Source organism: Falco cherrug, chromosome 4, assembly GCF_023634085.1.
Source record: "Falco cherrug isolate bFalChe1 chromosome 4, bFalChe1.pri, whole genome shotgun sequence".
NCBI lineage: Eukaryota > Metazoa > Chordata > Aves > Falconiformes > Falconidae > Falco > Falco cherrug.
Genome location: NC_073700.1, coordinates 89,187,348 through 89,213,749, shown reverse-complemented (window position 1 = coordinate 89,213,749; position 26,402 = coordinate 89,187,348). Strand labels below are relative to the sequence as shown.

General features: G+C 40.7%; 1 protein-coding gene across 13 annotated transcripts in view; it reads left to right on the top strand.

Annotated features, from left to right (window-relative positions):
- The window catches only part of TNS3 (tensin 3), a 281,319-nt gene that overhangs the window by 131,839 nt on the left and 123,078 nt on the right, over window positions 1-26,402 (top strand). For 12 of the 13 annotated variants that reach the window (XM_055710377.1, XM_055710374.1, XM_055710376.1 and 9 more), the window contains 2 exons: window positions 12,635-12,673; window positions 24,223-24,264. In XM_055710377.1, coding sequence (XP_055566352.1) covers window positions 12,635-12,673; window positions 24,223-24,264 — 81 coding nt within the window. Of the gene's footprint in view, window positions 1-8,536; window positions 9,084-12,634; window positions 12,674-24,222; window positions 24,265-26,402 lie in introns of those variants that run through there. The other variant, XM_055710385.1, reaches the window with a different exon arrangement.

The window sequence follows — 26,402 nt, the reverse complement described above, 5'->3', positions numbered from 1 at the left end:
CTCTTGGATACCCTAATCTTTTTCTTTCTTAGTCTCTTTAACAGGCTAGAAAATATGAACATGATTACAGAAAAATGCATGGAAATATATAAAAAATTTAACTTGAATGACTGTAAAACCCGTGACTACCAACACTTTAGAAGGGAGAATGACAGTAATCACAGCAATCAAAATTAGCGAGGAGTGATAGTTCATTTTAGTCCTGGGTTGCATGTCTGACTTGTACTGTGAAAATAAAGAACTTCCTATCCATATATATTTGTATACTTTGCCTGATCTTGGTCAGGTATTTTCAGTTTGGACATTTAAAGCGCAAGCTGTATTGGCTCTCAAAAGGCTCTAGTGACTTGTGTCACTTTTTGGAGTGGTTTGCGAAGGAGCCTGGTGCATGCTTGGGGCAGCCCCATTGGGGCTGGGGGGCTAGACTCGGGCTCTGGGGGGCCACCAGGGCACATGCTTTACCCTGCTGAGAGAATCAGTGGGATGGGTACTTGGGAGAGAAGTATACGGTGCACTGCCCTACGACAATTTTCCTTGTGTGTTTTCTGGAGCAAGAAGGAAAGATCCTTCTGCCTTTTGTGTAAGGTTGAGGGAAAGCGGTGGCACGCAGTGTATCATCCTTGCCAAGAGCTGCAAGGCAAGTCACATGGACTGTGGCTTCATTTACCATCCTGAAATGTAGTTTGGACTCCTGAAATGCTGTCAAATGTAGTAGTTCCCACCAAGTGGCTGACAGATACACATGCTCATGTTCCCTCTCTCATATGTGTTTGTCTTTGTAACATGCACACACATGCAAACAAGGCAACTACGTGAGGTACCTCTCCCCTGCCCCCCCCTCAAATCTGGCCTGTCTGTAAGCAGAAGTCTGATGGATGCACTGGAATTCATTGTAACTGGGACGTCCCCTGAGGTTTGTAAGAAATTCACCTTTAACTGAATTTAACATCAGTGCACCCTGGTCCATCTTTTGAACAGCTCAATTAACTGTTCAGAATTGAGTTACGGACAGTGCGTTCTTGTTGGTCATACAATAACCAAACCTGTGTTTAATTGGTAATTGTGGATTAGTTTCATGTTTTCCTACTTGTGTAAATAATGTCCAGATGAAAAAAAAAACCACAAAACTCCCCCCCCCCCAAGTATTTTATTAGTCCTCTTTTAAGAATACTGAACCTGATTTTGTTTTACACATTTTCCTCTCTGCTCCTGTTTTTACTTTTATGCCTCCTGTATCAGGAGTTTAGTTTAAATCTTAAACTCATATGTGCAGACTTCGCTTTCTTTGATTTGTTTTTGTTTAAGAAGGGTATGAGAGAAGGCTTTCTGTTTACAAGTTCTTCCCGTCTGGCTCCTGTGTGTTGCGCTGGAGTTGTGTGAGCAGGAGGGTGGTGACTTCTCACTCGGTGTGCAGTGCATCTTGTGTCTCGACCGTGGGACAGTGCCTACTGTTCAGGGCTATGGAGTAAAAGTATGTAAAGGAGCACCTCTCCAGGCTTCCAGTGGCGCTGTCAGAAAGAATTTTGACTTGTAGCCCCAGGCAAGAGGACTGGGGGGAAAAACACCCAACACCCAGCCATCCTGAATATAATATAAATGCACACTAGTTGATCTTGTTAGATTACCAGTTCCATTAGGAAGGTGAACCGGGAAGAGACTGAGAGCAGAAGCGAGTAAGCAGTGGGCTGGACTCTTCAGAGTGGTGATGAGGCACTTTCTCTTCAAATAAAGTATTCGCTGTGGTTTCCAAGGTTACTGTGTTCCTGCTAATGTCTGCTCTGGACTGCTGGTGCTGTTACTGCACTGAAATGGGTGTGAAGGTTGGCCCAGTATGTTCAGTTACACTTGGTCAGTTTGGAAAGGGAAGCAACTATATCATGGATATTACCGTTTCTCAAGCTGTTGCTAGTATCACCTCTCTTTTGAGGGTGATAATTCTTGTTTTCCCGATTTGCAGGCTGCATCGGCTTGCTACTGAGGGAATTCAGCATGCATATTCAAAAGGGTGGAAAGAATTCCTCTGAATGTTTGAAACAGCACAAAATTAGAACAGGAGCCAGACTTGCAAGATGTCAAAATGTGTATTACTTTTTAAAGAGCTGGCTGCTACTTCGGTAGTGGCAGTTTAAACACAGTGTTTCTCTTGAACTTTCTACCCTTGTTTTGTACTTAACACTCAGTTGCATTTCAGGCTCTACAGATAACATGTCACGCTTTCTCAGAAAAACAAAGTCAGTTTTGGGGGGAAGAGACACAAACAGAATACCACAAGCTTTTTGCCTGAATGCCTGAGGTTTGCCAATCATTTCATTGTTATTTTTAAGTGATTTTGAAGTAAAGCTCTTTTAGTTTTAAAAATCATTGAGAAACCTGGAAAAGATTTGCTCTGAGATCAGCAAAACACTGTCACCTTTTACACCTTAGTTAATATGGCACTGTGGAAAGTGTGGATTAAAACTAGCATGACCAGCAGTGAACCAAATAGTGGTGACTTTGCTGCTCAAATGGGTTCATGTGAGTTTGGTTTTGATTTGGTGGTGGGTTTTTTGTGTTGTTGTTTGTGTGTGGGTTTGTTTTTTTTTAATTATTATTTATAATTTCAGTATGGGTTCTCCTTAACCCTCTCAGATTTTGGGCAGAGGGAATCAAGGACTTAAAACTTATCATATTATTTCCAGGAGACAACTATGTGATCGAACCTCTGTGGTTGACCCATTTTTGTGGGAATCCATACATCTGAACACACTGAATGAGGCTGAAGAATTTGGGGATTTTTTTTCTTTGTAAGCAGTGTTTAGCATGTTACATTACCATGCATGCATCGGGCTAGAACAAAAATCCGAGGGATTACTGTATGAGTTCTGTAACTGACAGCCCAAAGGGGTAGTCTGATTTTTCCTAATTGTAACCAGAAGCAGTATGTTGGAGATCCTCCTGTCTGCAGAATATTCTGCCCTCTGTTAGATATAACATTGTAGTGAACTGTGCAATGAATAAACCTTCGGATTCAACCAGAACTGTAAGGCTTTGAGGGTTGTGAGGACTTGAAATTGCTTTTTATGGGCATAAACCTTGCGTTGTTTAAGTAGCAGAAGTGCTGTGCTGGAGTGTTGTGTATTTGATAGTTAATTTGCTGGAGCTTTCAAAAAATGAAAAAGTACTTTAAAGTATGCTAGTGTTTTTAGATAAGAACACTCATTTGGACTTACTGTTTCAGATAACTGACAGTGTTGTGCAAGACCCAGCTGGTACATGTACAACTCCAAGGTTTGTTTGTTTCCTTGCTGATTTTCTTTTAAAAATAAATCTGTTGGCAAGGGGAAAAGAGGATAAGATGATGATAGTGAGGGAAGGAAACAAAACAATTTCTGCTTTTCTTTATTCGCCACCAAAATATGGATAAGTTAAGTTTTCATGACAGATGTGAACTTTCCACTGGAAAATCTTAAGATGTTTTATGAGAGCTGGGTTTTTTTTGTTTGTTTTTAACTCCCATGCCCTGTCCTGTTCTGGGTGATTTTGGGGAGGACTTCTTTACTGGTCCAGCTGTTCTCTGGCTAGCTCTGATCCTTCCTGTATAGATACAGGAGATGTCACACAGACTTGCCATGTAGCTTAATTTTTGAAAAGAGGTAGAAAGGCATTTGTCATCCTTTTAAAATGGGGGCAAAGAACCTGGGAATGATGCATCCAGCACTGCTACTTCTTGGAATGCTCTTCTGGCCACATCTAGCTTATGCCACATGCATCTCTGAAATGGGAGTCAAGTAGCTTACAAGAATATACCACTCCTTTATTTGAGAGTTACTGGTATAGAAAGTTGTTTACCCTTACTATACATGATGCTCTCAGCTTTTACGCCAGACACATTGCTTTTGCATCCACTGTTACAGCTAAAGGCAACAGCAACATCTTGAAGGGTACTGGGAGCATCAACAGTGGCTGTAATTGGCTAGCAGGCAAAATGTCCCAATTACATGTAGCATTTTGTGCCAATGCTGTGTCATACTATATTGCTTTTGCTGGGTGTTTTGATGAAGAGTGTACACTCCTACGAGCTGGTTGAATTCTGTCTTGCAGTATTGCATCTCAAAAAGTTGGAGTTACCCCAGCCTCAGATTGCAAGGAGCTGCCTTGCTCATTTGATTGAAGAATGAAAATGGAGTTACAGACATCATCATGAATAGCCACAATTTTGTGGAAATGTAGAATGAGAACGAGTACTGTGTTTCAAAGGTTGAGCTCTTATCCCAGAAGTCCTAACTGTTTTATATCAGCAAGCTGAAATGTCTAAGCTACTCTAGGATTTGCTTTTACAACTTTTGTGATAACACAGCACTTCATAGCATTTTACTAGTGATTATTTCTAAAAGGCTGCTTCCCTTGTCTTATTCTGTCTTGCTGAAGAAAACATTTAAAATACCTCCCACAGTTAAAGCATAATAAAGCAAGTTCAGTCTTAGTGAAAGCTGCCTGTTTGGGAGAGCTAGTTTTGATTAAATATGTATTTAAGCCTGTCGTAGGGAGAACATTCTGTACCCTTTTGCTGCATTATCTCTTTCCTGAATAGCGCAAAATTTGAAGGTATATTTAGAATATATATGTTTAAGGCTTTGTTTTAATATATTTTGAGAGAAGCGAAATTTGTTAAAATGACCATAGGGCTATGAAAAATCAAGATTGTGATGTAAGAAAGTCAGAAACACTGTAATACTCAGGTGCTTCCAGTGCCTTCATGTCAGCCTCCAACAAAGTGCTCTCAATCTCAAAAATAGGCGAACTAGGGCCTTATAGATGGACCCTGTCTTTACAGCATGAGAATACATTTTGGCGGGAAAGTGTGTGTGTGTGGATCTGCCGTGGTTCTCAACCCTTTGGGCTACTTCGGCCTCCTGTGACATGCTGAGCAGTGTACTCCAGCGGTTTTCCCCAAGGATTTCGGTGAAGTTCCTGCTGGAGAGGTCATTCAGCCTCTTGGACATGACTCTTGCAGACCTTCTATCACAGGCTGAAACCCAGCCTGTGCTGGACTGTTGTATGTACCTTTGGGTGGCCTCATTCAAAGAGCTATCTTTCCTTTCCTTCTTGTTATTTAACAAATTTATGCATTAAACTGGCCTTAGTGAGTTGCAGAGAATCATCCTGCAGATGGATGGTTTTCAACTCTAGGGAAATAAAAATCAAACACCCCCATCCCCCCAACTAATTATTTTACCAACAGGTCTGAAGTGACTTCTGTCTTTATATCTTTCTGTGATGTTGAGCAGAAGAGACTGTCATTGCTGTCTTCTGGAGCCCTCCTCCTTCACCACATTGCCCTCTTCTCTATAATGTATATTAAGGAAAAAAGATCACTCCCCCCTATTTTAACCTAAGTTTATTGTTTAAATATTGCTTTCATGCTATCTTGGGAACCATAATGTCTCTAGCTCTTACACTGTTGCTCAGCTGTTGGAAGCAGACTGAAACCCAGAGAAATCACACCAACATATATATATATGTATGTATGTAAAAGGTCGGCAGTTCTGAGGTTCAGCAGGTCTGGTGCACAGCTTGTTGCCTTGAGCAAATGCAATCCTTGCTGGTAGCGTGTTCCTTTGGGAGAGGCGTATGTCCAGGGAACTGTGCCGCCATTGCTTGCTAGGGCCTCCCTGTCTGGTAACCCTGCGAGATTTGTTTCAATTTGCAAATGAAGCATGTTTTCTCATGGGGATTACACCAAAATAAATAGGCCTGGAATCCTGAAAGGATAACATAGTTTGCCAAGGAATGTGTAGCTAATTAAGCTTGGAGAGGTCAGATCTGACCTAAAGAAAGCAGAAGTCAGTTCTTGCAAAGATGTGTGCAATTGCCAAATTAGGATTATTTTTTTTTAACTGTTCTTTAAAGCAGCAGCAAAGTGAGATACTTTGAGCAAAGATACTATGTGTTTACACTTATTTAGCATCAAATCCTTTCAACCTACTTTATAAACCTGTGGTTAAACAGATTAATTGGGACAGGAGCCAGCACTCCATTTACATACAGTTCAGGCTGTCAAACCAGACCACAGTGCAAAGGGGTGGTGCAAAGCCTGGTAGAAGTCTAGTTTTAGGATCTTGGGGCTCCTGCTGTATGGTTTAACCTCTTAGCGACATCCAGGTTCTTCTGAGTGAGTTTCTTGTCCTTTGCTTCTGAACTCTTTTGGAGCAAATCCAGTGACCTGATAAAGAAGAGGACTTCACCTCTGATTACTGGTTTATGGTTATCAGGAGAGATAACAATCCATTTTTGATTCTAAGGATCTTCTGTTTCACTGGAGTTCTGAAGAAGTTCTTCAGTTTACCCTTCTCCCCCATAACCTATGTGGCAAATGTCTTGCTGTATATTTGTTCTTCAGAGCGCTGGAGAACAACTTTTACAACATAGGTTGAAACTGTGACTCTGCAAGATCAAATATCACAGCATGGAAGAAAGCCAGACTTCGAGGTGGTGAAGATACGTGAACAATACATTTCTGTATCTGGGGATGGCTGCATTCCTAGTTAATTGTGAAAGGTTTATTTTCCTTCAGCAACTTTGTTTGAAACAGCTTTGTGGCTTTGTCTGGGAAACAGGGATTTGTATGTAAATAACTACTCTAAATTTTTAAGTCCCTCCTGAAGGTATGTAACTTTCCATTTCAGGTGCTAATTTCAGACTTTGTTTCATAAGGCATAATCACTAGTAGACAGAAAAGAGCTGTGCACGGGTTAGGCCTGTAGGAACATGGCTTAGATGTTACAGTACTCAGTTACTCATGTGTTTTTTTTCCAAGAAACACATAGAGAGTTCCTCAAGGTTCTGCTGATCCTCTTTACATCTCGTTGAGGTGGGTCCATATAGTGTTAGCATTATTTCAGCAAACAAAAAATACTGAAGTTGAGACATTAATAAAAGGGCGCCAAAATGTCACTGTTGGAATGTGGTTTTGAATTGTTCTGTTGTTCCCTGTAGCAGCTTTATCACAGAATGAGAGGAGAGAAAAAATGTAATGTGTTAGGAAGCTCTTCTGTTGTTTCTTGGATTCTGCACACTCTATGACAGCATTATATGTGAATAAATCTTTGCATTTTATTGATAAACATGAACGAAGCCCATGAACAGTTTTTCAGGTGTAGTTGTCTTTGCAATTTACAATGCAATCTTTTTGTTTCTTAGAAACTTAACTTCAGAACTGCTTTACATTAGTCAAGTAGGAGGGTTGTTTCCCTAGGGCAAAAGAATTTGTTGTTCTGAAGTGAAGTGGAAATGGTGTATAGGTGCACTGAATCACAGTGCTGGTTTGTATCTATTACTTTTTTCCCCCCCTTTGTTTTCTTTGTGGGAACACAGTTATATCTTGTTAATTAAAACATTGTAGTGACTGCAAAGTGCTCGTTCATTTTCTGCTGTGTTTGGTAGATCTTCCTTTAAGGCTGCTGTTTTCAATGTGTCAAAACATGCTTAATTTGAAGAGGAAAATACAGTGGGTTTGGGGCACGCTTTATAGCTATTCTCTCTAGCATGAAATGCTCAGGGTGCTTTGCTTAATCTCCAGGACAAAAGTCTTGAGTTAGATACTGAGTTAGATCACACAACTAGAGATGTGGTGGTGGTGCTTTTGGTTGTTTTTAAATTATTATTATTTTTATTATTATTATTAAATAGAAGTTGTGTAACTTTTTAATCCCAAGTTAATATCCCAATAATGTCCCTTTTTATTCTAGAATTTGGATTTACATTTTTTTTTATTTAGTCATCTTACAAGTTGTATCTTTGAAAGCACAGAGTTACTTTAAGAGATGCTGCACTTAATGTCCTTTAGTTTGTTTCCTTAGTGAGTAAGGGGATTTATGATTTGAGCATTTTGTGGGGTGGGTTGGAAGATCATAGAATCATAGAATGGTTTGGATTGGAAGGGACCTTAAAGATCATCCAGTTCCAACCCCCTGCCACGGGCAGGGACACCTCCCACCAGCCCCGTCCAGCCTGTCCTTGGACACTGCCAGGGATGGGGCACCTGCAGCTGCTCTGGGCAACCTGTGCCAGCGCCTCGCCATCCTCACTTCCTAATATGTAATCTAAATCTGCCCTCTTTCAGTTTAAAACCATTCCCCCTTGTCCTATCAAGAAGGGGATGATCACTGACAGGCATGTCAAAAGAAGAAAATTAAGCAGAGAAATTTCTTACGTTTTCAGGGCTTAACTCCAAAGCTGTAGTTTTAAATAAATAGGTGTGTGTGTTTAAAAGCAAACCAACCAACCAAAAAAAACCTGGGGAAAGAAAAATGTGTATGTAAAGACACATATTAAGTATTTCCATGAGCTTACCATTTGGGCTTCTGACAGTCATTTATGCAACAGTCACAAGGTCTCCTAACATCACTGTAACTGCACATGATTTGGAGGGTATCAGTGGATTCATCTTGCTGCTCTCTTTCCCCTTTCTCATCAATTTTGTAACATGATAATTAGTGAACTAGAACAAACTGTTTTTTAGCAGGTCATGTATATATTTGATGAAGAATCCTCCCCTTGCACATCCTTTGTGTTACACGTAACCTGTGGCATGCATGCCAGCGTTTCTTACTTGATAAAACTGTTCCTTGGAAGAAAGTAATTCAGTATAGCCAAACTGTTAAATTGCTTTTGCAAAAGCGATATGATAGCGTTCGATATTTGGACTTTGAAATGCACCTTTGGGAATAACTGGCTCGTTCTTTGAAGATGGTTCTTCCTCTGAATGATAACCTACTTCTTGCAAAAAGAAAATAAAAAGGAAGGAAGGTAAAAATGAAAGATGCACCTAGGAGTGAAAAAAAGCCTTGAAATATAAGTACGGGATATGCCAGAAAATGACCTGTTGTGCAGCAGTGAGGGGCACTGTCGTGTCTGTTACAGCAGGCGGGGACACATTTTATTTCCTTAGTGCCAGATATCCTGAAATTTGTTGACATTTTGTCTTGTTTGAGTTAACATTTATCTGGAGTTGGTTGGTTACTCATTAACTGGTGTGGCTGGTGTTACAGTAGTATGAAGGAAAACTACCTGCAGATTCATTGGAGACAGAATTCTTCATCAAAGTAATTATTTAAATTTTTTTTCCATCAATACGGGAGTTTTCCAAACTAAGGCTCTATTCAGGAAGTATCCCACCAGGAAAGTGTTTCTGTATTAACTGTGTATACAAGAACAGGTAGTTTGTCTTTCCAGTATTTGCTTGGTTATTTGTGGGTAGCCTAATACGTCTATATGCATGTATGTGCATGAGTCAGGTGCTGAAAATGTAACTGGTTTTGAAAATCAGGCAAGACATGTCCATATTCTGATACTGGTTGTTAATACATGAATTTGCAGGAGTACGAAAGCTAAATGCACCTTGGTTGTATGGAACTCTGAAGTACTACACTATTGCATATCCAGTGTATTTCTTAAAAGAATAAAGAAAAGCTGACAAACTAGGTGATTACAAATGTCGGTTTTGGTTTTGTGTTCATATTTTTTTTGGTTTGGGTTGGGTTTTTTGTTGTTGTTGATCATTTGTTTTTTTGGTTTTTTTTTAAGATCAGCTGCAGCTTATTTGGAGAATCAGAAAAGTCCTGACATTTATTGTTTAGCGTGGTTGGTACACAATATGCATAACTTCTTCAACTGATGAATGAGATGTTTATAGTCCATTTTGTCTCTGTATTGATACTGGATTGAAGCCCTGCGGTCTTGCTTTCCAGCTCTATACTTCTTTTCTAAATGCTGATTTTTATTTTTTTAGTATGTCTCAGACCTTTGCAAACCAGGAAAAAAAGAGTTGGAGCCACTCATATCCTCAGCTGAGGTTGCCTAGACCTTGTGACAACCTCTGTTATCTGTGAACACGTCAGCTCTTTTGCTTTTAACCTGCGTCTAGATTAACAGTGGAAGAATTTGCTGCAACTGCTTGTGAGACCTGAAATTAGGAGACATAGAGACCTTGACTGTTTTCCTTCATTTGGGAAGAAATACGCTATTTGTGTATATGGAGTCAGTGAAAAAAAAAGTCAATGCACCTTGGATGATTCAGTGTGTCTTGCATTGAGTTTTGTAGCTCAAAAACAGTAGCAGTGCACCCAGATCTTTGGCTGTGTTATGCATTTACAGTGCTCTGCGGTTCAGTGACGGTTCAACACAGCAATAAGTGGTCACCAGGGATTGCAGTTCATACCAGAAGGGGTCTTATGTAACTTTTTTGGTAGTCCTAGAACAGCACCATCTAACACCAGTGTTGATCTTTGTAAAAAGAAAGTGTGAAAGACCCACAACCAGGGCAAGATGGAGCCTATCTGTAAAGTCAGGTTGCTCCGTATAGCTGTTGTAGGCAGAGTGAAGCTCAGAGAAGAAAAAAACCAAGGAAGTGCTAACCGTTAACATTAGCTCTCATCATCTTACAGCCCTGAGCGTGTGTGAGTTGACTGAACAAAATGCCACAGATCTGCCAAAAAAATCCGTAATTCTTTGCTGAAGTTCTTTTCCCGTGGATGTCCCTAGTGCTCTTGTGTCAGAATAAAGAGGACTTTTCTTATTTCTTAGGCAGTGAGTCAGCTGTAATTATTGAGGAGGTTACAGCAGGGTTGTGTTTTCGTTAGCCAAGGGGAAAGGAGATGCTTGATTCCTCGAGGATTTTTAATAGTGGAGGGAATGGAGAGAGAAGAGGTGATATTGATGTGCTCCAGTGATGACAATTATTTTATAGTGTTTCTGATTATTAATTATGTGAGCATGTAATATCAGTTCATCTCTGCTTTTCCACTGCACTACCCAGCCAGCCTGCAAGCTCCTTTGGGGTTTCCGTTAATTCTTTTTCTTCCTAGTGTAGGCAGAGAAAGGAAAGTAATAGTTGAAATTTCAGTTTTTATCTATTTTAACCTTACGCATTGCTAATGAGAACACTAGCAAAAGCTGGATTTTAGTGCTCCAAACTGCTCTGCCTGGTGGTTTGCCACTTTGGCTTGAAAGGAGAATTGGTGGTTGTAATTGAAGGTGGCATCTGAAGTTTTACATGCTGTGTTGGGCGAGGGCTCACAGAGGCAGATGTCTTCGCTTTCAGCAGCGGGAGTGCTATCGTGACAGCTTAGTTAACATCTTCCATGTGTTTAGTACGGATGTTTGGTTGGGTAGGCTAGTGAATCACGAGAGGCAGTCATGAAACGAGCTGCAGAAATGTGGCGTATTAAGACCCTGGACTTGCTAATCCTGCTGAGGAGCCCAAGGGTGCAGCAGACCAACCTCCACAGCTCCTCTCTGTCCTGTGTTTCTCAGGGATAGTGTGGAGATCATGGGGAGGCTGGGAGTGGAAAATCAAAGTGCTGCTACTTTTATTTACTTTTTTAATAAGTCCTTTGTGTTTTAAGAAGTGTTGAGAATCAGTTACATGCCTTTCACAAGCAATTATGAAGGCAAATGCCATCCCTTCCGTGCTGGTGGTTAAGAGCTGTTCCTCGGAGGTAAGACCAGAGCAGGCTGTCCTGGTGTAATCGGGTCTGTCTCTTTGGGCTGCCTGCAGGACTGAGGTTTCTTTTTGTTCTTTCAGCTTGCTCTGTTGCATGGATGGCATCTTCTTTTTATTACTCTAACGCTTATAAGTGATGCATCAGGCCCCTCCTACTCGGTAACACACTCTGAGCCATGGCTTGAGAGCTGGTGGGACAGCTCACCAGTGGGACCAGAGAGAGAACACCTTTGTAGTCCAGGTGTTGCTGCTGAGTTCCTGGCTCTGCTCTGTTGGCTGAGAGGCGAGTCCATCCTGGAGAGCTGTAATTGTGAAGGTGAACGCGTTAAATGAAAGGAGTTTTCACTGGGGTTAGCCTCAAAGTGCTTGTTAAAGTGAGCGTGTATGATGACTTACTGGGGCTCAGCTGAGTGGTGTAAATTGATGAACCACAGTCTTTTGACTTGGCTGTGTGAGGTCCGAGGGTGCCTGCAGCTAACTCTTGCTTTTCCCTAGATCGTCGGGTAATCTGAGTTAGTCATGCTTTCCTTGGCTTTCTTGTGTTTTAGTTTTGAATAGTCAAACAAGAGTGGTTTTTGTTGGTTGGTTTTGGTTTTTTTTTTTGGTGTGATGCATCCAGAACATGTTCTCCATAGGAAGCGTTTTAACGTGAAGCCAAGCCTCTGAAATTATGTGAGTCCACGGAGTATCTGTTCTGCTTTCTCTGCTCAGCCTACACCCATTAAAAAAGCCAGAACAAGAAATAAGGTGTTAGGAACTGCTGAAGTCCTAGAGTACATGAAAAGCAGAATACTTATTTATTAACTAAAACTGAGTTGATATGAGAAGGCTGCAAAGGCTGGAGGAGGGAAGAAAGCCCTCCACATTTCCCTGCATATGTGACCTGAGGGAAGGCATTACTCTTCAGCTGGCTCCACTGATGACAGCATGTGTGCAAGGCACCGAGTTAGCACTGAGCTAATGCAAACTGTTCAGGGGGCTGAGAGAAAGTAATGCAGCTGAGGACACTCGGATTCTGCACCTGGTCTGGTTGGTGCCCATTTGCCTCTGCCTGGATTTTGGAGTATTTGAGGGAGCTCAGTCAATGGGATTGGGTCAGCTCCAAAGGAAGTATCTTTTTTTCTCTTATTTTATTATTGTGTTTTATTCCAGGTGGTGACACCCTGCTTTCTTCCAAGCAACTACGAACTGGTAAGTGATTTTGGCACTACTGATATCCATCAGGTTTTATTAGGTTATAGATTAAGTTATTCCTGTAGCCTCCAATAATCTTTTGTTATTTCAGTACTGTGCCATCACCTTTCCCCTGTGAGGGCCTGGCAAATCAAGGGTCTGTTCTTGAAGCTTGTTAGTGTCCTGTCCCATGCAGGAGTCTGGTTGTTTTATTGAGCATTTTTCAAGGCTAAAGATTAACTGGGTGAAATGTTTTCTGCCGGTTTGGATTCTCCTTAAACGGGACAGGATGACCTGCCTGTGATGCCACAACCATGTGCTGTTGTCTGTGTTACCTTATCTGCTTTTGTTTGTGTGTTTTAAATAACAAAAGAAGACATTAATTGTTTCAACATACGGATGTCTTATTTCAGTTTGGAAATATGGATAGCAGACTATTTGGTTGGGGCCTGTTGTTTTTTGTTGCTGGGGGAAGAGAGGAAGCTAACCCATGCTTCCTCATGATAGGAAAATGATAAGGCTTTTCTGGCTGGCATGACTGAGTTTGGTTATTTCAGCTCTAAGGGTAATATGAATAATGCCTGGAGGATGGGATGCAACAGCTATTTATTGAACCAGCACTACCACGTGCTAGTGCCGTTACTAGAACTAATCAGGCAACAGCTGATGCCCAAGTGTCAGCTGAGAGCCCTATGTATTTACATATGTGATGCAGCTACTGGCAACTGGGCATCCTGCATCTCGCTCCTGCCTTGCGACAACAATTGGCCAAGACACTTTGCATATTTCTGTGTCTTGATTCCCTGCTGGAAAAATGCAGGTAATGCTACTTGCCTAATATGAACCACAGAAGTCAAAAAGTGCTTTGGATGTGTTGGTTCATGCTTTTCTTAATCATTGTCCTTTAAAAGAAAGGCTGGAATCCTAAATCTGTGGTTCACGTTATTAGGAGGAATGTGAATATCAACTTGTGGGAGGTCTCTCCTAATTTTGACCCAGTAATTTTATGAATTAAATCACGTCAGAGTCTGAGGATCCTCTATGGCATTACTGCTAAAATCATAAATAGAAAATAAACCCTTCCTTACATCTGCAGCTCACAGTATTAGATGCAGACTGGCAACTGTGGTTGCTGTTTCTTGTGTGTTGTGCATGCAACCTGCATATGGATTCTGACATGGAAAATTTGTCATTCAGCAACAATTTTAAGCATACAGCAACCTGTGGGATATGGTACCAGTCATTGCCGTTAATAATTCGGGTTGAACTTGGTTTATGTGAACTGTGAACATGGGGCAATGCGGGTGATCTGGGCAGTGTGGCTGGCAGAAGTGGTCTAACCTGTTTTAGTTCACTAGCAGGGACGTAGCCAGAGATATACTCAGTCCCTGAATAAAACATTTACTAGTTTTAGGCAGAAGAAAGGGTAGATTTTAATTTAAATTTATTGCAGGGAAAGCTGTAGGTGAAATACTTTCACTACATACTGTGTAATATGTTCTTATTATTGAGAGTGAGGCTGAGCTTTTTTTTTTGCTTTTGCTGTGAAATGTGGTTACACTTTCAGATTGGGAGTCTGCCTTGTGCCCAAATAAATTTTAGCTGTTTAATGAAGAGTTATCTTGTTCTGAAGAAGGATAACCTATGACCGTATTAGCTGTAAACAGTTTCTTTTACAGTCATTTTGAGTGTAAAATACTGAGAAGATCAAGAACGAGTAGTTGGGATCTTTAAATAATAAGGACGGCAGTACTCTGTTCCAATTAATCAAAACTTCGTTGCATTGCAATTTGCTGCTGAACTATGGATTTATCCCCATTCATTCCAGCCAAGGAATTCCAGCCTTCCAGTTCTGATGTGAATAAACGATGCATATGCCTGCTCTAAATTAGTGCTACATATATTTAGCCAATGTAATGGTTGCTCTCCTTAATGTGGCTTACAGCAAGAACTATAGTTAAACTCTCAGTGGCATGTTTGCTGAAGACTGTTGAAGCCTGACGAAACTCACAGATGCTCTTTTTCTTCAGAATGTGGTTTTTATTGATTATTTTCAGCTTGGATGTCTGTTTCCAAAGAGGCCTTTTCTTCCCATTTCTGATGAGCTGTGTATATTGGAGCTGTGTAATGACATCAGGATCTTCACAGATCAATGCAATGCAGCTGTTTGGCGTTTCAGGTGCTATATAAACCAGCTGCTGTGAAGTGTTCTAATACTGCTTACTTTATGTTGTCATGCACATTCCTCTGGTCGGGGAAAGGGGGATGTTGTTAGTCCAGCTCTGTTAATTCAAGTCAAATGTTGAACAAAGGTGACCTATTCCGGTGCACTTTGTTTTATTTCACGAATAGGCAGTGGGTTAGTAGTGGCAATGGACTTTCATTGCAGAGGTGTACAGCGTGACCCAAAGTTTTTAAAAAAGAAATAAAAAGGGTGAAAAAGTGCTATGGTCACTGTTGGTTGGGGTTTTTTTTGTTGTTTTTTGGGTTTGGGTTTTTTTTTTTAATCTAAAGAGCTGACTTAGCTTATGTAACAGTTCTCCTAAAATTTCGTAAAAATCAAAGATGCCAAGTCTGTTTAAACAGCCTTTTCTGGAATTGTTGGATCTTTTTTTTGAAAGTTTTTCAATTACTTTTTTTTTAAACAACATTTTTAATTAAGGAAAAATTTACTAACAAGTACATACATTTTTCTTAAACAAGTCTTTTTTTCTAGCACTGCAAAAAGAAAAGGAGGTTTAAAGCTCCCTAACCTTAAAGTTCCAAACACACTTCATTTCATCTATTACTTTAAAAAGATAAAATACAGGGAAAGCCAATGGAAGGACGGTATTTTTGAGTTTGTGTTTAGATGCTAGGAAGTATTCTAGGGTGGTTTAAGATGCTTCAAGAAGGCAGTAAGTTTGTCTCCACTGATTTTTTTTTTTCCCCATCCTTCATGATCTTGTATTTTTGAAAAAGAATAAAGGAAATTAATTCCTCAGAGGCTTGCACATGTATCCCACCAAGTGTCTTGTGGTAATGAAATGTGGCATGAAGGCCCAAACCTCTTAGCATACATGGATTCTTATCTTAAAATTACTCCATCAGTTGAATGGCCCTTCTCACTGCATGACTTGTCAGTTTTAAGGCACAGTTAAGTAGTGATCTTTACCAGGGAAATTTTGGATTTAACCTTTATAACCCTTCTTCTTCTGCTCCCCCCCCCCCCCCCCCCTTTTTTCCCCTCTTTTTTTTTTTTTTTTCCCCAGCTAGTTACTAAGGAATTCTGCATATCTATAGTGTTGTCATCTAAATACCACATTTCACAACCAGTTGTTATAAAGATTATATGTATGTAATATATATGTAAAATATAAACTCTTTATAATATTTATAAAGATTATATATCTCTAATGCAGAAAGATTAAGTGCAGACTTACCCAGCTACTTATGCTTTATTGTAACATCACTTCAAACTGAATTTTGTTTAGCTGTTTTGCCAAGTGTTGGATGGAAGTTTAATTATTTTGGTAGAAACTGGGAAGGGGGGTGGCAGTGGTTCTGTTTTTTTTGGTTTGCTTAACTCTGTTTTCCTTAAGTATGCAAGCCTCTTCTCTGCTTGTGAAGAGAAAAATCAGACTTTCACAGTCAGGCCCCTCCTAAAAAATGCAAAACCTGATTTTGAACAGTGCGTCAGACTGTGCTCTGGCCTGTCTCAAAAGAGGAGGTGAACAGAATAAAACTGGCTGTGCAAGAAAAGGGTGTTTTTTGTGTAGGTAGGTTTTTTTGGGATGTTTATGTTTTTTGTTATTTTTTTTTTTTAAAGGAGTGGGAGAATACCTTGAAAAAATTGCTGAAGAAGCAAGTGGTGGAGTCTCAGTGGTCTCATCCTTATTGCGTATCTCCTTGTTTCTCTGGTAGTTAACACATACCTTCATGCCTACAGCATTTTCTCAAAAGAAACTAAAAGTGAATTTTTGTGAAAATGTATTATGGTACAAAGAAAAAAAAAACAGGTGTATATGGGGGAAGAGAGGAAGAGAACAGAAAACCTTAAGAAAATTCAGTACTGTATCAGCATTTGAAAAAAAATTAGTCCTTTTAAGCAAAAACTCTCCCCTTCCTTTTTTTTTTTTTTTTTTTTCCCCCCTCTCTATAGTGCCCGGTGACTGCAGTCCTCCCCAGCAGCTTTGGCTGAGAAAGATCAGTGGATACAACAACATGCGTTTTTATCCTTGCTGCATTCATTTATTTTTTTATGCATTCATTTATTTTTTAAACGCATCTTCCCAGAAAAAAATGTGAGGCCGCCTGTTGTTCCCAGGGAGCACAGCCAGCCTGTTTTTAGTGTGAGCCCGCATGAGATTTTCTGAGAAATCTGAGGCCGTTTGTGCTGCTGGGAAAGGCCTGAGCGTGCGGGTGACGGATTGCATTCTCCAGTTTCATTTTTAAGTGGGGCGTCAGTCCTAGAAGATGTAGGATTGTTAACTTGGGTTAATCAGGTGTGACCTCCAAGTGCCCTTGGGCGGTGGCCGTGGGGAGCTGGGAGCTGCCAGGCCACAGTGGTTCTGCTCTGCCTGCTGCCATGTTGGCTATCCGGCTTAGATCGGTAAAAGCTTTGCTGGAAAACTGCAGCAAGTGGGTTTGATTTGTAATAAAATTTCCCTGACTAATGGCCAATTAATTTCTGGGTTTTTCCTTCCTTATTCAAAGAATGTAAATCTTATGGAAAACTAGGGAAAGGCCCAGTTCCATTATTTATGGGGACTTACTTTTCCCCCCATATGCTGCATCCAAACTTTAGCTCACAGGACCTGTGAGATGTGCATATAGCAAACGTAGCAAGCACGATTTGGTGGAGGTGAAGGGTACAGAAAGCCAACCAGACCTCCCTGGGATCCTAGAGCATTGCTAGGATCTTTCCCGCCTCCTTCCCTCAGTCCTAGCAGAGCGGCGGTGCCAGGCCGCGCTGCCCGGCCAGCATGCCTGCACCTGGTGGGGAGGGAAAGTCAGTGGGGCTGGGCTGGGCCCCGTGTTGTTTGCAAAGCCGGGCGGGATCCAGTGGAGGTTTGTGTCTGCTGGTTCAGTTCCTGCTTTGTCGCCATCCAGAACCATAGTGCCTGTGTCTCTATGTGAAGAAGTCTGTGGGCTTTGGAAAAACCTTTATGGGGATGATGCTTCTCCACATCTGGTTCATACAGCTTTCCTGAATGATGGGGAAGCAAAGGTGGCTTGAAACTTTTTTAAGCTAGCACTTTTTTCCTCTTCAGTTTTGCTCTAATAAATTTTGATCTATGCTTTTCCCTTCCTTTCTCTTTTCCCAGCTTCATGATTCCTCTTTTTCTTGGCTTCTTGATTTTAGTGCCGCGTTCCGCTAGTGCCCTCGATTGCAGAAGCACAAGACACCTTCTTGACAAAACCTGTGAGCTGCAGCCTGAATTGAAACACTTGACATGGTTAATTTTTCAACCTTTTTCAGATTTGCCGATCCCCAGAAGGGGGTTGATGTGGGCCCCTATATAATGCATTTCTGTGGGGTTTGTTTTTTGTTTTTATGTTCCAAGTGCTTACTAGAGTAAGCTATGGACCTCACAGGTCTGCAGAGTAGGGGTTCGGGAACATGATTTTGAAGCAGTCAGTGCCTTGTTCATGAATGTCCCCAACTTAGCTGTAAAAGGGACAAGATAATCAAACAGTGTGAGTGTGGATACCCCACTCCCCCAAATTAATGGAATGTGGTGATCCTGAATTAAGCAGCGCAGCATATGCCAAATTCAATAGCTAGTCATTGTATTTTCCAGGAGAGAGGGCTCATGTTGTTTCTAGGAATATTAGAGAACTAAACAATTTTGTAGAAGCTTAAATATGAAGTTTTGTTATAATGCAGTGTTCAGTCCCTGACATTCATCCCAAATGAAATGAAAATCAGGCTTTCTTGGAACAAAACCGTTCTGCGGCAGCGGGGGATCCATGGGAGGGAGTGGTTTGGGAGCTCCGCAGCCAGCTTTGCCTGCCTGTTGGTTTATGTTCTCCCAACCTCTCCCCGAGCGCGGCACTGTCACAGGCAGAAATGCCTGCTTTTCAGCAGCAGGACACGATTTGCTATACAACAGCTAAGCCCAGTGACAGGACGTCCTTGCAAGATGTCTCACGCTGCCTTCGGCCTTCCCAGCTTTCTTTTAGCTAAAGGGAAGTTACCCGTGTTTCAGGCTCCTTGGTATCCTTAGTTTTTACTTTGCATGGACACTTCTTGTATATGTTTGACTTTACTAAGGAAATGGGCTTACATAGATTCTGCTTGACAGCTCACACTGGAAAAGGGACATACACACTTCAGGGTAGGTTTTTTCTGCTTTTATGCATGTATTTTCCATTCGTTCATAGCTTATCTTGAGAGTGACAGATCTTGTGTCCCTTCTGAATGTGCTTTTAGTTAGTCTTTGAAAAGGCTTTCTCAATGGAAGAATGTGTAAAAGGAAAAGACAGTACCAGTCGCATCTCTGTAGTGTTTTCCAGCCAAATATTAAAAAAAACCCCAACAAAACACAAACCACAGAACTGTAGCACAAGGTATCACAGTGTTGTGGAGGACTGGCACCTTTCAAAAGGAAAAGACAAATCCTTTCAAATCCTTTAGTGTTAATTTAATTGGCTTTTCTTATAGCCAGTATTCATTGTCATAAGCACAGTTATCCATGTGGACGCCTCTTTTCTGGCAGAACTGTGAAGCAAATACCATTCCTTAGGTTCTAAGTTCTGATGTTTTGTCTGACATATAATAGTGGAAACTAATCTTCAGTCAGAAGCTAATCACATAGCATCCCGTTTTAGCTCACTGTCATTTCAGCAATCATGCTGGTTTAATTTGCTGTAGGGTAATGTTTTTCACATTGCTTCAAGAATTTAGTACTTGCACCTGAGTATCAAGGCGTGTTCAATAGGAGTGTTATGTGTGAACTTGCTTTTGCTTCTTCTTGCTGAATGTCATTAAATGCTGGAGCGAGAGAGGTTGAAGCTCAGGTCTGTTTCTTGCAGAAATGTCACAGCATTACCTGGTAGATGTGGGGGAGGAAGGGAGGGAAGCTGGAGTTTGTTGGGTTTTAGGTTCTTTAAAGTGGAACCCAAATGAGAAGCTTTCAGGGCAAGGTAGCCCTACTAATTAGCAAAATGTTAACAGAGGTGGAGAAGCTGTCTTTATTGAAGGGAGGGAGTAGTGCATTTCCTTTCGCATTCATTTAAGGGCTGATGTGTATTCCTTTTGTGCTTACTAAAAGGAACATAACCTTTTCTTTTTTTTTAAGTAACTGCAATTTTATCTTTTGCTTTAATGGCTTTAGTTTTAGTTCAGAGAGGATTTTTTAGGGGACTGTTGGCAGGAATCTGCATAGTTTTGTCCTGTGATGGCAGGAGGGGGAGGTAGTACAATTTTTTTGGAATGATTTTTTCCTTAAGCCATAGCAAAATGTTTTTTATTTCTAACCATGTGGATCTAATATCCTTTGAACTGGCTTTATGGGGGGGCAGAGAATGTTTTGCTGTGTTTGATATTCTTGAAATGCTGTGATTGGTGAGGTGCACAAGTAACACGTTAGCTGCAATATACTTTCATCACAGCGTTCAGTACGTTATATTGGGTCAAAGTATAATGGCTGCACATGGGGCTAATGAGATGTGAGAGGCATCTAATCTCCTCTTCTCTCTGATTTTGAGTTTTACACTGGGAAAGTGATTCTAGTAATACAGGTGACAGCTTCCCCCTGGAGAATAGTAGCATTTCTTATGCTTTTACAGGTAGTATTGGGAAAAAACACCCCAAAAATGACATGTGGTGGGATATTGTAATGTGCAGTGGTGTTTTCCGTATGAGGTAGCAGGTCCTTTGCCTATGGCAATGTGTCTTCCAGCTGGCAGAGAGGAGAGGGAGAGAAGTTGGGAAGTGGAAACAGTGGGCACGAAGCGAGGGGGTTTGATGTCGCTGTAGAAGGAGGGAGGGAGGACAGTTCTGTTATGGAGTTGGCAAGATCAGTTTTGCTGTCCTGGTTAACATTTTTTGGTTTGCTTTACTTTTTTTCTCCTGAATGTCCCATAGACTTAGGTCATCCTGGTTCCTTTGCCATCTCTTTTTCTTTTTCTCTTTCGGGACTTAAAGTAAGATTTGACTGGCACAGCTGTATCTTAGAGTGGTCACCCCATGCTAAAGTAGAAAGTAATGATGATGTTCCAAGAAGAAATGTCAAGCTTTCGCTAAACCCTTTAGAAATTTGAGATGTAGCTCTTCTGTCTTAATGTGGCTGATAGTCTTGGTTAAGATCTTTAGCTTGGATATTAGAATATACTTTCAAAGCCCCCCTTCATTTGTGTCCAGAGACTTGAAGCTGGATCTTCCATATCTTAAATGAGCGTACCACATTAGTTAGCAGCTGAAGAATTTTATTTGTAATTTTCTTCCTAGAGTTGATGAATAAGCAGCAAGAGTAGCAGTATTTGGCTTGGGGACAACCATTTTAAAGCCATGCAGGGAGCGTGCAGAGACTTGAGTGTACATCCTTAGGTGGCCCAGTTTTGAAAGAAAGGGATTAGATGCTGGCATCTGCTTACTGTGTGTATGTGTATATACGTGTGTGTGTGCACACACACATACACATGTTACACAAAGACTTGTATTTACCTGGGATGGTTTTGTCACCACAACTCATTTAAGCACTCTTCCCATTAAATCAGAAGAAAAAGGGCACAGAGTCATCCTGCCAGTTGAGATAGTTATGTCAAGCCCGCTGCTTCTAGCACTCTGTGTTCCCTCTCTGTAGTAAGGTGGAGGGAGAGAGCTATTGCTTCCAGCTGAGTGAGAGAATATAAGGCATTTCAAGTAGGGGCTGGACAAGCCAAAGAGCAAGTTCAAAACACTAACAAAGAATGAGGAAAGAGGATATTCTTGCTTCTTGTTCTATCTATTAGTTATGCTCAAAAACTTTCAGACTACACCAGTCCAGTGCTAAACTGAGAAATACATGGAAAAAATCCTTTTGAACTGGCAGCCATTAGGTGTAAACCTCATTTATGTCTCTGTTCTATATGCAGTAACACATACAGGCTGCTTAGTTGTTCTGGAAGGGTAGGTGCTGAGCTCAGCTTGCGCATGAACTTTCTGGGGAAGAGCAAGACAGGTGGCATGTTTTCCCAAGAGCTGTGTTTGTGGAGCCCGCAAAGTCTTTCTGTGCGGCAACCTCCAAGGGAATCAAAAAATTGTATTTTGCCTTTTTGTCTACAGATTTGTGTATTCCTGCTAAGTAGCCATGAGCATCTTAAGACATGAAATAGTAGTAACTAAGGTTATAACGATACAGGTGTTTGTCTTCTATATCATCTTTAATCTGCTGAGAACTTGGAAGTTTCAGTCAATTTAGGGTTTCTGGGTTGAATTAATAGCATGAGTTTATATATTAGTTCTTCTGACTGACAGGTTTGTATGTTTAGCACTGTGGAGATTTGATAGCTGACAAGCAGAGTCAAGTTATTAAACAAAAAATAAAACAACCTCAAAACCTTTTCTTGTGAGATTGGCTCACAGTTAACTCCTGTTGTAAGGCTTATGGTTTGTGCAGGATGTATGCCCTATTAAATCTGGGGGGTGCTCATTGAATTAAGCAAGGTGTTGCTACTGTAATGTGCACTCTGAGAATCTGTAACTGGGTTTTGACTTGAGATGTGCTACTCGAGTGTATCTGAATCTCAGTAACCTACCAAAAAAAGCTGACAGTTATAAAGCTGCATCTCTAGTTCAAAGTGTCTTTCCCACAGCAGGCTTTGGGCTCATGTTTGCAGTTGTACCACTGCAGGTGTCTGCAAGGTGGAGAAGTTGTGTGGCCATGTGAGTGTCTTGGGGTGCCCATAACCTGTCTTGGGCAGAGGCTGGTATTCTTGGTTTGGGCAAACACTGTTCCTGTGTGTGTACGTGCTGCTTTAGCTTTTTTTTTTTTTTGAAAGTTGTTATTTTTTAACACTTTCCAAGTTGTGAGTTACTGCACAGTGTTGAAGTTGCAGGAGAATCCAGCTGTGCTCAGCAAAGCAATTCAACAGGGAGAGCTGGGGTTTTGTATTAGTGACTGTGCCATTTGAAGATGGTCTGGTCCCCACAATCAGAAAGCAGTTTCCTGCGATTTTTTCCCTCCTTTGAATGTGCTTTCTGAAGAAGTAAGGCTCAATACGAGTTACTCTCTTACCTGTCAGTCTGCATGTGGTAGTGTGCCAGTGAAAATTATGAAGAGACAAAACATGTTTCACTGTGCATTTTTATGTGTTACTTTTCTGCCCCTTTTAGTTTGTTTTAAATGTACAAGATAAATATTAAGTTTGATTTGCATAAGGTTTGCACGTCTCATCCTAAACTCTTGGAAAGTATTGCAGAGTGCTGTTTTAACAGCTGTTATGTTTTGTTCCAAAGGTGTCTATATTTCAGTGGCGGGTATATTTCAGTGATTCTTTTTCTCTATAGAATTTGCAGGCAAGATCTTCCAGACTGTGAAATGATTTTGCATTCGGCAGGGTACAGATGCAGATGGGCTGTCAGCTGTAATGATAACACTGTTCCTACAGCAGCAATGTACCTTGCTACAATTTAGCTTTAATTTCTTCTGAGCAAAACCTTGTTGATTTCTGCACAGAATTTGAAATTGTCTTTTGAAGCAGTGGTTTTATGCAGTTGGATGCTAGGTATTGCTCTTTGCAGAAAGGGTTCTTTGCAGACTTGTGGAGCAGGAGTTTGTTGTGGTCTTTCCTAACCTACAGCACTGACTTTGTTCTAGTGTGACTTAGTTTTCTCATTTTGAGTGCTTTTCAAGGTGACATATTTCTGTTATTCTCCCATTATAATTCCAAATAGTAAAATACTTAATTCAGGGTATCTTCTCTTGTGAAATGCCAAATTTTAACTTTGTTGAAGTCTTAAGCAAACATTTTGAGGGCTTTTATATTTTTACTAGTTTCACCACTGTTCTTTCCCATTATTTTACCTTGATTTCACACTGATTGTGGTCATCAATAAAGCATGTACTGATAGAAGGTTGTGCTTCTGGTTATTCATGTTAGCTTTTTATAGTAATGGATTGACTCATTTCTTTTACAGGGTTTATTTTAAGCCTCCACACATACAATTTAGCATGTTTTAAAGCCTTGAACAGAGATTTTACACAGTTCTTAAAGAAAGTCCTAGGCAGTTCATTTTGTCAATACCCACATAATTGTCTGTTTTCATGAAAAAGCGTAACATGAGAGATTGGGGAAAAAATGCAAAAGGGAATGGTAGATGGTTAACAGCATACATCCCCGTGTATATTGTAACTTGGAGTAAGCACCCTGAGTAGCTGAATGCTGCTTTACAAGACCTGGATATGCAGGATGATAGTGTAATAGCAGTTTGTTTTCTGAATCTGTTTGATAGTTTGGTTATTAACGCTGTAGAATGTATATGTACATCTGAATTATTTATTTTGATTGTTGTGTGTATATACGAGGAGGGGATTTCTTAGAATGTAGTTAAACTATCTGGAAAACAAAAGTAACTTTTGTTAACTTTTCTCCTTTTGTAGGCTAATAACTCTGAGGCTGTCAAAAATCATGTAACCAGAACTGTAAGTAATTCCATTTTATTTCTTTTTTTTTTTTTCCTTAACTTGGCCTGATTTATTTTCCTGTTTGTGGCTGCTTATTTTTATTGCATCTTCACAAAGCATTCATTGCTAGCTGTTTTCAAAGCACGTGCTTTAGTTTCTATACTGTGTGATTAATCCTTTGTTTAGGATAATTAGTGTGTGTCCCCTCCTGAGTTTATCCAGGAACAATGAACTGAACTCTGTGATCCTTATTTCTGAATCAAGCAGGGAAGAAGCGAAGAGAAATATTTAGAACTTCATAGACTGATTGTATTCAGAGGAGTTCAGAAATGCAAGAGATTTTTTTCAGCAGAAAGAATATTCTTGTAGTGTGGTCAATATGCAGTTGATCTTTTAGCCTTTATTTGCTCAAGTTACTGTGCCATGTTGTTTACAAAACGGATTAAATGCCCCTTTGCAACCCTTTAGAATTGCTACTGTAGTACTACTGGTACAAGTAGTATTAAATACATTTATTGAAGTGCAGTAGAACCCAGTCTTCTAAGTGATGTAGAAATTTTTGCAAATGGGAAGTATTGCACATTTCAATGCTGATAGCACTTACACTTCGAGTTTCAGCACAATTTCTGTGAAAGAAGTAAGGTGAAGAAGAGATTTCTTGAAGTTCTTTGCAGTTGCCTTTTATCAGAGATGTCAAGTTTCTTTCATTTTTAAATAAATCATGGGAGATGCCTATAGTTAAGTATCTGTTAGTAGGCAACTGTGTTGCAGGTATGTTATTCACTGCTGTAAAGATGAAGTTAACATCTGAAAAGGGGCAGAGGGAGGGACTTGCAAGATGCCTGTGGTCTTCACTAACCTGCTGTTCAATTCAAGAACAGCTCTCTATCATGATAGGTGAGCATCTATTTCACAGTGTTGGTCTTGTGTGTGTTGCATTTGTTTTGCACTGTCATCGGTGGTTTAGTGCTGCAGGCTTCTGCTGGTGCTGCTCAGTGCAGGGTGTGAAGAGTTCTGATTCTTGACTACCCATAAAAGCAGGAGACCATCACAGAGGTTGCATTTGTATTAGCAGGTATAGTTTGTTTACTTGGGGTGTCAGTAAGTATTTTTGTACAAGCGAGGCCATCTCTGTGGTTGGATCCGTGCTATTATCCACACTGTTCCAGTAAAATTATACCTATTTCTAAGTTGCTAGAGTGTATTTTATATTGACATCAGCTAAAATGTCTGGTGACAAGTTTATTTCTCCCTTCATTTCACTCTTCCTTAACTGGACAAATTAACTAAAATAAAAAAGTCAGAAAAGGGCAAACTTCTTAGTTATCTGCATGTGAATAATTGATTTTGACAGCTGCTTCTAGCGTAACAAATGTGAAGCAAAATAATGAGATACATTGTGAGGCAAATAATTGCAGATCATTTTCTATTGTTGGAAGGTTTGAGCTTTGTTGTATCTGAATACTTCAGAGGGTTCTGTTTGTGCTGGTTGCTTATTACACAAGCCCAGGTCATATGTTTTTGGGTGTTTGCTGTACATGCGGAGGTTCATGCACAGCTGTTTTGCAGCCTTAATGGCAAGCAGTGCTTTTTCAGCTCTGCCTGTTGTCCTGTATCTTTTGCATTGGTTATTATTTGACCATTATCAACTTTCCTGAAACTTTTGGTAGTTATTTTCTATGGACCAGTATACCCCAGGTGCAAAGGGTGGCATCGGTGAGGGGCCGGGGGGTCACTGGGATATAGAAGAATGTTTCCAACTGAAACACAGTGGTAGGAACACCTATTCCCATTGGGAAAAGAGGAGGTGTAAAGCTGCAGGGCTGGGGGAATTTTAAGTGCTGTCTCCGGGCAGTGGGGCTAGGCGCAGCCATTGCTCGGGTGAGGGTCTGCAGCTCCAGTTCTGTGACCCGTGACTGCAGCACACATCCTGGCGGGGTGGTGCTGAGGGGAGGTGTGTCTCTTGTCTTCCTGCCGTTTCTTCCTTCTAAATTTGTGGCACGCTTCTCCTTTTGATTTATTAACTGAATTGAAGGAGACTGCTTTAACCAGCCTGACCCTTTTTTGGCTCTGGGATTTCTTCTCTCTTCTCTCTCCTTTGCACCTTGCTCCATGACATCTGGTCCAGTAAAGAAAAGCTTTCTTGCTTTCTCCTA